The sequence below is a fragment of the Cyanistes caeruleus genome, chromosome 36, assembly GCF_971803275.1.
Source record: "Cyanistes caeruleus chromosome 36, bCyaCae1.hap1.1, whole genome shotgun sequence".
Lineage (NCBI taxonomy): Eukaryota > Metazoa > Chordata > Aves > Passeriformes > Paridae > Cyanistes > Cyanistes caeruleus.
This window is the reverse complement of record NC_141737.1, coordinates 756,768-769,426: the sequence shown is the minus strand read 5'-3', so window position 1 is coordinate 769,426 and position 12,659 is coordinate 756,768. Positions and strand designations below refer to the sequence as shown.

The 12,659-nt window shown below is 58.8% G+C and overlaps 1 protein-coding gene across 4 annotated transcripts in view; it reads right to left on the bottom strand.

Moving 5' to 3' along the window:
• Positions 1–680: 680 nt before the first annotated feature.
• GYS1 (glycogen synthase 1) overlaps positions 681–12,659 on the bottom strand; it is a 40,316-nt gene continuing 28,337 nt past the window's right edge. For 3 of the 4 annotated variants that reach the window (XM_086871623.1, XM_086871624.1, XM_086871625.1), the window contains exons 13-17: positions 11,039–11,165; positions 10,840–10,935; positions 6,409–6,572; positions 4,006–4,086; positions 681–1,208 (exon numbers count right to left, since the gene is read on the bottom strand). In XM_086871623.1, the coding sequence (XP_086727749.1) occupies positions 1,029–1,208; positions 4,006–4,086; positions 6,409–6,572; positions 10,840–10,935; positions 11,039–11,165 (648 nt within the window). In that variant the 3' untranslated portion in view covers positions 681–1,028. Of the gene's footprint in view, positions 1,209–4,005; positions 4,087–6,408; positions 6,573–8,769; positions 8,849–10,839; positions 10,936–11,038; positions 11,166–12,659 lie in introns of those variants that run through there. The other variant, XM_086871626.1, reaches the window with a different exon arrangement.

The following is a 12,659-nucleotide window of genomic DNA, read 5'->3' as shown; positions in this document are numbered from 1 at the left end:
GGGGGGGAGATCCCTTAAAACCACCCGGTAATTAACAGAGACCCCCTAATTAGGGGGGGTCCCTTAAAACCACCCGGTAATTAACAGAAACCCCCTAATTAGGGGAGGGGGGGGTCCCTTAAAACCACCCGGTAATTAACAGAGACCCCCTAATTAGGGGGGGGGTCCCTTAAAACCACCCGGTAATTAACAGAGACCCCCTAATTAGGGGAGGGGGGGTTCCCTTAAAACCACCCGGTAATTAACAGAGACCCCCTAATTAGGGGGTGTCCCTTAAAACCACCCCACAACTGGGACCCCCCCCCAAAACCGCCCCATAACCGAGACCCCCCCCTCGTTGTGGGGGGTCCCCATAATTTGAGGGGGGTCCCAATAATTTGGGTGGGGGTCCCCATAATTTGGGGGTGTCCCCATAATTTGGGTGGGGGTCCCCCATAATTTGGGGGTGTCCCCATAATTTGGGGAGGGGTCCCCCATAATTTGGGGGGGGGTTCCCATAACTTGGGAGGGTCCCCCATAATTTGAGGGGGGGTCCCCATAATTTGGGGAGGGGTCCCCCATAATTTGGGGGGGGGTTCCCATAATTTTGGGAGGGGTCCCCCATAATTTGGGGAGGGGTCCTCATAATTTGAGGGTGTCCCCATAATTTGGGTGGGGGTCCCCAAAACCTCAGCGGGGGGGGCTGTGAAGCACCTTTATTAATCCGTGGGGGGCGGGGGGGGTCGGACGGATGCGGGGCCCCCCCCCCCCGGCCCCACATTTGGGGGGGCGGAGTGTGAGTGTGGGGGAGGGGCGGGGACAAGCAGAACTGCCCCTCCCCCCCCCCAAAACGACCCCCCCCCCCCCCCAAAAAAACCCCCCCCCCCTCCCCACCGAGGGGGGGGGCGGAGCCCAGGCACTGAATGAGCGAGGTGGGGAGGGGGCGGGGTGGGGTTTTTTTTTTGGGGGACCCCCACCCCAAAATGAGCCTGAGGAAGCGCTGGGGGAGGGGAGGGGAAGGGGGAGACCCCTCCCCGGGTTTGGGGGGGTCAGTTGCGGGTGGGGGGCAGCCCCGGGGGGCTCGGGGGGCGGCGGATGTTGGCGCGGTCCTTGGCCGCCTCCTCCTCCTCGTCGTAGCGCTCGTCCTCGTCGTCGCTGTGTCGCGGGCTCGATAATCGCGATAGGGCCGGGGAGGGGGGAACCGAGGCGGGGCGGGGGTAGCGGAAACCCTGCGGGGAGAGACCCCCCCCCCAAAATAAAAAATAAATACTAATATAATAATAATAATATACTAATAATAATAATAATACTAATATAATAATAATAATAAATACTAAATAACGGGATTGGAAATGGGGAAAAAAGGGGGGGAAAAAGGGGGGGAAATGGGGAAAAAAGGGGGGGAAATGGAGGGAAAAGAAGGAAAAGTGGGGGGAAGAAGGGGGGAAAAGTGGGGGGAAAATAAGGGGAAAGGAATGGAAAAAGGGGGGAAAAGTGGGGGGAAGAAGGGAGAAAATTGGGGGGAAAAGGGAAAAAAGGAGGGAAAAAAGGGGAGAAAAGGGTGGAAAAGTGGGGGAGAAAATAAGGGGAAACAAGGGAAAAAGGGAAAAAAAAGTGGGGGGAAAGGAAAAAAATGGAGGGAAAAGAGGGAAAAAGGGGGGAAAAAAGGGGGGAAGTGGGGGAGAAAATAAGGGGAAAAGAGGGAAAAAATGGGGGGAAAAGAGGGGGGAAATGGGGGAAAAATGGAGGGAAAAGGGGGAAAAAGGATGGAAAAAATGGGGAAAAGTGGGAGAGAAAATAAGGGGAAAGGAATGGAAAAAGGGGGGAAAAGTGGGGGAAGAAGGGAGAAAAGTGGGGGGAAAAAGGGAAAAAAAGGGGGGAAAAAAGGGGAGAAAAGGGTGGAAAAGTGGGGGAGAAAATAAGGGGAAAAGAGGGAAAAAGGGAAAAAAAGGGGGGGGAAAAGGGAAAAAAATGGAGGGAAAAGAGGGAAAAAGGAGGGAAAAAAGGGGGGAAGTGGGGGAGAAAATAAGGGGAAAAGAGGGAAAAAAAGGGGGAAAATGGGGGAAAAATGAAGGGAAAAAGGGGGAAAAGTGGGGGAGAAAATAAGGGGAAAGGAATGGAAAAAGGGGGGAAAAGTGGGGGGAAAAAGGGAGAAAAATGGGGTGGAAAAGGGAAAAAAAGGAGGGAAAAAAGGGGAGAAAAGGGTGGAAAAGTGGGGGAGAAAATAAGGGGAAACAAGGGAAAAAGGGAAAAAAAGTGGGGGGGAAAGGAAAAAAATTGAGGGAAATGAGGGAAAAAGGAGGGAAAAAAGGGGGGGAAGTGGGGGAGAAAATAAGGGGAAAAGAGGGAAAAAATGGGGGGAAAAGAGGGGGGAAATGGGGGAAAAATGGAGGGAAAAGGGGGAAAAAGGATGGAAAAAATGGGGAAAAGTGGGAGAGAAAATAAGGGGAAAGGAATGGAAAAAGGGGGGAAAAATGGGGGGAAAAGGGGAAAAAAAGGGGGGAAAAAAGGGGAGAAAAGGGTGGAAAAGTGGGGGAGAAAATAAGGGGGAAAGAGGGAAAAAGGGAAAAAAAGGGGGAGGGAAAAGGGAAAAAAATGGAGGGAAAAATGGAGGGAAAAAGGAGGGAAAAAAGGGGGGAAGTGGGGGAGAAAATGAGGGGAAAAGAGGGGAAAAAAAGGGGGAAAAATGGAGGGAAAAGAGGGAAAAAGGGGGGAAAGGGAGGGAGAAAAAAAAGAGGAAAAAATGGGGAAAAAAGGAGAGAAAAAAGGGAAAAAAGGGGGGAAAAGTCAGGAAGAAAGGGAGAAAAAAGAGGGGGAGAAAAAAGCAGAAAAGGGGGGGAAAAGTGGGGGAAAAAAAGGGGGAAAAAGAGGGGGGGAAATTGGGGAAAAAAGGAAAAAAAGGGGGAAAAAAGAGGGGAAAAAAGGGAAATAAAGGGAGAAAAAATAGGGGAAAAAGGAGGGGGGAGAAAAGGGGAAAAAAAGGGAAAAAGGGAAGAAAGGGGAGCCCCAAAAAGAGTGGGGGGCTCAGGGGGGTCCCCCCGGGGGTTTTGGGGGGGTTTTGGGGTTTTTGGGGTTTTTTTTTTGGTTTTTTGGGAGGTTTGGGGTTTTGGGGGGAGAATTTTTGGGTTTTTTTGGGGGGTTTTTGGGGTTTTTTTGGGGAGGATTTGGGTTTTTCTGGGGGGGTTTTGGGGGTTTTTTGGGGGGGTTTGGGTTTTTTGGGGGGTTTGGGGTTTTTTGGGGTTTTTTTGGGTATTTTGGGGTGGTTTTTGGTTTTTCTGGGGGGGTTTTGGGGTTTTTTGGGGGTTTTTTGGGGGGGTTTTGGGTTTTTTGGGGGGTTTGGGGTTTTTTTGGGGGGTTTTGGGGGTTTTTTGGGGGTTTTGGGGCGTTTTTGGGGTGGTTTTGGGTTTTTCTGGGGGGTTTTGGGGGTTTTTTGGGGTTTTTTTGGGTATTTTGGGGTGGTTTTGGGTTTTTCTGGGGGGTTTTGGGGGGAGTTTTGGGGTTTTTTTGGGGGGATTTTGGGGTTTTTTGGTTTTTTGGGGGGATTTTGGGGTTTTTTGGGGGTTTTGGGGGGGTTTTGGGGTGGTTTTGGGTTTTTCTGGGGGGTTTTGGGGGGAGTTTTGGGGTTTTTTTGGGGGGATTTTGGGGTTTTTTGGTTTTTTGGGGGGATTTTGGGGTTTTTTGGGGGTTTTGGGGGTTTTTTTGGGGTGGTTTTGGGTTTTTCTGGGGGGTTTTGGGGGGAGTTTTGGGGGTTTTTGGGGGTTTTTTTGGGGGGATTTTGGGGTTTTTTGGTTTTTTGGGGGGATTTTGGGGTTTTTTGGGGGTTTTGGGGCATTTTTGGGGTGGTTTTGGGTTTTTTTGAGGGGAGTTTTGGGGGTTTTTTGGGTTTTTTTAGGGTTTTTTTGGGTTTTTTTGGGGGGTTTTTGGGGTTTTTTGGGGGGATTTTGGGGTTTTTTGGGGGGTTTTTGGGGTTTTTTGGGGGGTTTTTTGGGGGTTTTTTGGGGTTTTTTGTGGGTTTTGGTGACTCACAGCCGCCGCCTCGGGGGGCTCGTAGGTGAAGCTCTCGGGGAAGGCCTTGGCCAGGGCCATGCGCCGGGCGAAGGTGTAATACTGGGGAGGGGGCACGGGGGTCAGGAGACCCCCAGAGACCCCCCCAGAGACCCCTCCAGCCCCTCCTGGCACCTCCAGGACCCCAAAACTTCACCCGGACACCTCCAGGGACTCTGGGGGATCTCTCCAGGCCCCCGGAGCTGCCTCCAGAAGCTCCAAATTCCTCTGAGATGGCTCAAAAAAAAACCCCAAAAAGCTCTCAAGGACCTCCAGGAACCTCTCCAGGACTCCCAGAGACCCCCAAACCCCTCTGAGACACCCCAAAACCTCTCTGAGACACCCCCAAATCCCCCTGAGACACCCCCAAACCCCCCTGAGACACCCCCAAACCCCCAGAGACCCCCAAACCCCCCTGAGACACCCCCAAACCCCCTGAGACACCCCCAAACCCCCCTGAGACCCCCAAACACCCTGAGACACCCCCAAACCCCCCTGAGACACCCCCAAACCCCCCTGAGACACCTCCAAACCCCCTGAGACACCCCCAAACCCCCCTGAGACACCCCCAAACCCCCCTGAGACCCCCAAACACCCTGAGACACCCCCAAACCCCCCTGAGACACCTCCAAACCCCCTGAGACACCCCCAAACCCCCCTGAGACACCCCCAAATCCCCTGAGACACCTCCAAACCCCTCTGAGACACCTCCAAACCCCCCTGAGACACCCCCAAATCCCCTGAGACACCCCCAAACCCCTCTGAGACACCTCCAAATCCCCTGAGACACCCCCAAACCCCTCTGAGACACCTCCAAACCCCCCTGAGACACCCCCAAATCCCCTGAGACACCTCCAAACCCCTCTGAGACACCTCCAAACCCCCTGAGACACCCCCAAACCCCCTGTGACACCCCCAAACCCCCCTGAGACACCCCCAAACCCCCTGAGACACCCCCAAACCCCCTGAGATGCCTCCAAACCCCCTGAGACACCCCCAAACCTCCCTGAGACCCCTCCAAACCCCCTGAGACACCCCCAAACCTCTCTGAGACCCCCAAACCTCTCTGAGACACCCCCAAACCCCTCTGAGACACCCCCAAACCCCCCTGAGACCCCCAAACCCCTCTGAGATACCCCCAAACCCCCTGAGACACCCCCAAAGCCCCTGAGACACCCAAACCCCCCTGAGACACCCCCAAACCCCTCTGAGACACCCCCAAACACCCTGAGACACCCCAAAACCCCCCTGAGACACCCAAACCCCCCTGAGACACCCCCAAACCTCTCTGAGACACCCCCAAACCCCCTGAGACACCCAAACCCCCTGAGACACCCCCAAACCCCCCTGAGACCCCCAAACCCCCTGAGACACCCCCAAATCCCCCTGAGACACCCCCAAACCCCCTGAGACACCCCCAAACCCCCTGAGACACCCCCAAACCTCTCTGAGACACCCCCAAACCCCCCTGAGACACCCAAACCCCCTGAGACACCCCCAAACCCCCCTGACACCCCCAAACCCCCCTTAGACACCCCCAAACCCCTCTGAGACACCCCCAAACCCCCCTGAGACACCCCCAACCCCCCTTAGACACCCCCAAACCCCTCTGAGACACCCCCAAACCCCCCTGAGACACCCCCAACCCCCCTGAGACACCCCCAAACCCCCCTGAGACACCCCCAAACCCCCCTGAGACACCCCCAAACACCCTGAGACACCTCCAAAGTCCCAAGGAACCTCTCTGGGACCCCCAGAGTGACCCCAGGGTGACTCCAGAGTGACCCCAGAGTGACCCCAGGGTGACCCCAGAGTGACCCCAGGACCCCCAGAGTGACCCCAGGGTGACCCCAGGGTGACCCCAGGGTGACCCCAGGACCCCCAGAGTGACCCCAGAGTGACCCCAGGGTGACCCCAGGACCCCCAGAGTGACCCCAGGGTGACCCCCGAGTGACCCCTGAGTGACCCCAGAGTGACCCCAGCCCCATCTCACCCTGCCCAGGTATTTCCAGTCGAGCAGGTCCGAGAGGCGCTCGGTGCGGTTGCGCTGCACGATGCGCTGCCGGCCCCGCTCGGGACCCCCCGAGTGACCCCCGAGTGACCCCAGAGTGACCCCAGGGTGACCCCCGAGTGACCCCAGAGTGACCCCAGAGTGACCCCAGGACCCCCGGGGGTCTCACCCTGCCCAGGTATTTCCAGTCGAGCAGGTCGGAGAGGCGCTCGGTGCGGTTGCGCTGCACGATGCGCTGCCAGCCCCGCTCGGGACCCCCCGAGTGACCCCCGAGTGACCCCCGAGTGACCCCAGAGTGACCCCAGGGTGACCCCAGGACCCCCAGGGTGACCCCAGGACCCCCAGAGTGACCCCAGGACCCCCGGGGGTCTCACCCTGCCCAGGTATTTCCAGTCGAGCAGGTCGGAGAGGCGCTCGGTGCGGTTGCGCTGCACGATGCGCTGCCGCCGGCTCTGCTGGCAGAAGCCGTACAGGAACGCCGTCAGCTGCGCGCACGACTCCTCCGGAGCGCGGAAACGCCGGTCCACGATGTAGATCCCTGCGGAACAGACACGGCAGGATCGGGATTGGGATCGGGATCGGTCCACGATGTAGATCCCTGCGGAACACACAGCGGGATTGGGATCGGGGATCGGGATCGGGATCGGGGATTGGGATCGGGGATCGGGATTGGGATCGGTCCACGATGTAGATCCCTGCGGAACAGACAGCGGGATTGGGATCGGGGATTGGGGATTGGGATCGGGGATCGGTCCACGATGTAGATCCCTGCGGAACACACAGCGGGATTGGGATCAGGATCGGGATTGGGATCGGTCCACGATGTAGATCCCTGCGGAACAGACACGGCAGGATCGGGATTGGGATCGGGATCGGTCCACGATGTAGATCCCTGCGGAACAGACACGGTGGGATTGGGATCGGGATCGGGGATCGGGATCGGTCCACGACGTAGATCCCTGCGGAACAGACACGGTGGGATTGGGATCGGGGATCGGGGATTGGGATCGGGGATTGGGATCAGGATCGGGATTGGGATCGGTCCACGATGTAGATCCCTGCGGAACACACACGGCGGGATTGGGATCGGGGATTGGGGATCGGGATCGGGGATCGGGGATCGGGGATTGGGATCGGGGATTGGGATCGGGGATTGGGATCGGGGATTGGGATCGGTCCACGATGTAGATCCCTGCAGAACAGACAGCGGGATTGGGATTGGGATCAGGGATTGGGATTGGGGATCGGGGATTGGGATCGGTCCACAATGTAGATCCCTGCGGAACAGACAGCGGGATTGGGATCGGGATCGGGATTGGGATCGGGATTGGGATCGGTCCACGATGTAGATCCCTGCGGAACACACAGCGGGATTGGGATCGGGGATTGGGGATTGGGATCGGTCCACGATGTAGATCCCTGCGGAACAGACACGGCGGGATTGGGATCGGGGATTGGGATCGGGATCGGGGATTGGGATTGGGATCGGGGATTGGGATTGGGATTGGGATCGGGGATTGGGATTGGGATCGGGGATTGGGATTGGGATCGGGATCGGGATTGGGATCGGGATCGGGATTGGGATCGGGATCGGGGATTGGGATCGGGATCGGGATTGGGATCGGGATTGGGGATTGGGATCGGGGATTGGGATCGGGGATTGGGATCGGTCCACGATGTAGATCCCTGCGGAACAGACACGGCGGGATTGGGATCGGGATCGGGGATTGGGATCGGGATCGGGATCAGGGATTGGGATTGGGATCGGTCCACGATGTAGATCCCTGCGGAACACACAGCGGGATTGGGATTGGGATTGGGATCGGGGATTGGGATCGGGGATCGGTCCACGATGTAGATCCCTGCGGAACACACACAGCGGGATTGGGATTGGGGTGGGGATCAGGGATCAGGGATTGGGGATTGGGATCGGGGATTGGGATCGGTCCACGATGTAGATCCCTGCGGAACAGACAGCGGGATTGGGATCGGGATTGGGATTGGGATCGGGGATTGGGATCGGGATTGGGATCGGTCCACGATGTAGATCCCTGCGGAACACACAGGGGGATTGGGATCGGGGATTGGGATCGGGGATTGGGATTGGGATCGGGGATTGGGATTGGGATCAGGGATTGGGATCGGTCCACGATGTAGATCCCTGCGGAACAGACACGGCGGGATTGGGATCAGGATTGGGATTGGGATTGGGATCAGGGATTGGGATCGGTCCACGATGTAGATCCCTGCGGAACACACAGCGGGATTGGGATCGGGGATTGGGATCGGGATCGGGGATTGGGATCGGGATTGGGATCGGGGATTGGGATCGGGGATTGGGATCAGGATTGGGATTGGGATTGGGATCGGTCCACGATGTAGATCCCTGCGGAACAGACACAGCGGGATTGGGATCAGGATTGGGGATTGGGATTGGGATCGGGGATTGGGATCGGGATTGGGATCGGGGATTGGGATCAGGATTGGGATTGGGATTGGGATCGGTCCACGATGTAGATCCCTGCGGAACAGACACAGCGGGATTGGGATCAGGATTGGGGATTGGGATCGGGGATCGGGGATTGGGATCGGGGATTGGGATCGGGATCGGGGATTGGGATCGGGATTGGGGATCGGGATCGGTCCACGATGTAGATCCCTGCGGAACAGACACGGCGGGATTGGGATTGGGATTGGGATCGGGGATTGGGATCGGGGATCGGGGATTGGGATCGGGGATTGGGATCGGGGATCGGGATTGGGATCAGGATTGGGATCGGGATTGGGATTGGGATCGGTCCACGATGTAGATCCCTGCGGAACCGACACGGCGGGATTGGGATCGGGGATCGGGATTGGGATCGGGGATCGGGGATTGGGATCGGGGATTGGGATCGGGGATTGGGGATTGGGGATTGGGGATTGGGATCGGGGATCGGGATCGGGGATTGGGGATTGGGGATTGGGGATTGGGATCGGGGATCGGGATCGGGGATCGGGGTTCGGGGATTGGGATCAGGGATCGGGATCGGGAGCGGGGATTGGGATCAGGATTGGGATCGGGGATTGGGATCGGGGATTGGGGATCGGGGATTGGGAATTTGGGATGGGAATTTGGGGTGGGGACAGGGACAAGGACAGGGATGGGACAGGGGACACGGGGAATGGGGACACGGGGAATGGGGACAGGGACACGCAGGGAATCAGAGACCCCAAGAAACCCAGGACACAGAAAATCAGGGGACTGGGGACCCCCCCCGATATCAGTGACCCCCCCCAGCTCTCGGTGACCCCTCCCCAGATATCGGTGACCCCTCCAGGTCACGGTGACCCCTCCCCAGGTCTCCAGGACCCCTCCCCAGCTCTCGGTGACCCCTCCCCAGATATCACTGACCCCCCCCAGGTCTCCAGGACCCCTCCCCAGATATCACTGACCCCCCCCCAGCTCTCAGTGACCCCTCCCCCGATATCGGTGACCCCCCCCCAGCTCTCGGTGACCCCTCCCCAGATATCGGTGACCCCTCCTCAGCTCTCAGTGACCCCTCCAGGTCACGGTGACCCCTACCCAGGTCTCAGGGACCCCTCCCCAGATATCAGTGACCCCTCCCCATGTCTCACTGACCCCTCCCCAGGTGTTGTGAACCCCCCCCAGCTCTCAGTGACCCCTCCCCATGTCTCGGTGACCCCTCCCCAGGTGTTGTGAACCCCTCCCCATGTCTCAGTGACCCCTCCCCATGTCTCAGTGACCCCTCCCCATGTCTCGGTGACCCCTCCCCAGGTGTTGTGAACCCCCCCCATGTCTCGGTGACCCCTCCCCAGATATCACTGACCCCTCCCCATGTCTCAGGGACCCCTCCCCAGATATCAGTGACCCCTCCCCAGGTGTTGTGAACCCCCCCCCAGGTCTCCAGGACCCCTCCCCAGATATCACTGACCCCCCCCAGGTCTCCAGGACCCCTCCCCAGATATCACTGACCCCCCCCAGGTCTCCATGACCCCTCCCCAGGTGTTGTGAACCCCTCCCCATGTCTCAGGGACCCCTCCCCAGCTCTCAGTGACCCCTCCCCAGATATCAGTGACCCCTCCCCATGTCTCACTGACCCCTCCCCATGTCTCACTGACCCCTCCCCAGGTGTTATGAACCCCCCCAGGTCTCGGTGACCCCTCCCCAGGTGTTGTGACCCCTCCCCATGTCTCGGTGACCCCTCCCCAGGTGTTGTGACCCCTCCCCATGTCTCACTGACCCCTCCCCAGCTCTCAGTGACCCCTCCCCAGGTGTTGTGAACCCCCCCCAGGTCTCAGTGACCCCTCCCCAGATATCGGTGACCCCTCCCCATGTCTCACTGACCCCTCCCCAGCTGTTGTGAACCCCCCCCAGCTCTCAGTGACCCCTCCCCAGGTGTTGTGAACCCCTCCCAGGTCTCGGTGACCCCTCCCCAGATATCACTGACCCCTCCCCATGTCTCAGTGACCCCTCCCCAGCCCCCAGGGACCCCTCCCCAGGTGTTGTGAACCCCCCCCAGGTCTCAAGGACCCCTCCCCAGCTCTCAGTGACCCCTCCCCAGCTCTCAGTAGCCCCTCCCCATGTCTCACTGACCCCTCCCCAGCTCTCAGTGACCCCTCCCCAGGTGTTGTGAACCCCCCCCAGGTCTCAAGGACCCCTCCCCAGCTCTCAGTAGCCCCTCCCCATGTCTCACTGACCCCTCCCCATGTCTCAGTGACCCCTCCCCAGGTGTTGTGAACCCCCCCATGTCTCAGTGACCCCTCCCCAGCCCCCAGGGACCCCCCAGCCCCCCGGTGCTGACCGTAGGCCGAGGGGTCGGCGATGTGCTCCTCCATGAAGCAGCCGAAGCCCGACAGGTTGGTGGAGACGCTGGGGATCCCCATCACCGTGCACTCGGCTGGGGGGACACACACACACACACGGGGGGGGGGTTATTTGGGGAGGGGTCTCCAGGAGGGGTTTTGGGGGGTCACAAACCCCCCCCCGAGGGCGGTTCTTACCCGGGGTGTACCCCCAGGGCTCGTAGTAGGAGGGGAAGACCCCCAGGTGGCAACCGCGGACGAACTCCTCGTAGTCCACGGGCAGGAGGGGGCTGGTGGAGGACAGGAACTCGGGGTGGAAAATGATCTTCAACGGGAAAAAGAGGGGTGTGAACCCCAAAAACCCCCCTGAGCATGCCCAAAACCCCCCCAAATCCCCCCAAATCCCCCCCAAAACCCTCTCAAATCCCCCCAAATCCCCCTCAAACTCCCCAAAAACCCTCTCAGACCCCCCCAAAAGCGCCCCCGCCTTGACCCTGTCGTTGCTGCTGTTGAAGAGCTCCGGACACCCCAAAACCCCCTCAAATCCCCCCAAATCCCCCTCAAATCCCCCCCAAATTTCCTCAAATCCCCCCCAAATCTCCTCAAATCCCCCCAAAACCCCCCCAAAACCCCCTCAATTCCCCCCAAAACCCTCTCAGACCCCCCAAACCCCCACCCTGACCCTGTCGTTGCTGCTGTTGAAGAGCTCCAGACACCCCAAACCCCCCTGAGCACCCCCAAAACCCCCTAAAACCCCCCCAAAACCCTCTCAGACCCGCCAAAACCCCCACAAACCCCCACCTTGACCCTGTCGTTGCTGCTGTTGAAGAGCTCCGGACACCCCAAAACCCTCTCAAATCCCCCCAAATCCCCCCCAAACCCTCTCAGACCCCCCAAAATCCCCCCCAAAACCCCCCCAAAACCCCCCCAAAGCCCCCCAAACCCCACCTTGACCCTGTCGTTGCTGCTGTTGAAGAGCTCCAGACACCCCAAAAGCCCCTAAAACCCCCTCAAATCCCCCCAAAACCCCCTCAAATCCCCCCAAAACCCCCCCAAAACCCCCTCAAATTTCCTCAAATCCCCCCAAAACCCTCTCAGACCCCCCAAAATCCCCCCAAATCCCCCACAAAACCCCGTCAGACCCCCTCAAACCCCCACCTTGACCCTGTCGTTGCTGCTGTTGTAGAGCTCCAGACACCCCAAACCCCCTCAAATCCCCCCAAATCCCCCCCAAATCTCCTCAAAACCCCCTCAAATCCCCCCCAAATCTCCTCAAATCCCCCCCAAACCCTCTCAGACTCCCCCAAAACCCCCCCAAAACCCCCTCAGACTCCCCCAAACCCCCCAAACCCCCCACCTTGACCCTGTCGTTGCTGCTGTTGAAGAGCTCCAGACACCCCAAAATCCCCTAAAACCCCCCCAAACCCTCTCAGACCCCCCAAAACCCCCCCAAAGCCCCCCCAAACCCTCTCAGACCCCCCAAAATCCCCCCCAAACCCTCTCAGACCCCCCAAAACCCCCCCCAAAGCCCCCCAAACCCCACCTTGACCCTGTCGTTGCTGCTGTTGAAGAGCTCCAGACCCCAAAACCCTTTCATAGCCCCCCTGAGCACCCCCAAAACCCCCCCAAACCCCCTCAAACCCCCCCAAAACCCCCTCAAATCCCCCCCAAACCCTCTCAGACCCCCCCAAACCCCCCCAAACCCCCCCAAACCCCCACCTTGACCCTGTCGTTGCTGCTGTTGAAGAGCTCCAGACCCCAAAACCCTTTCATAGCCCCCCTGAGCACCCCCAAAACCTCCTCAAATCTCCTCAAATCC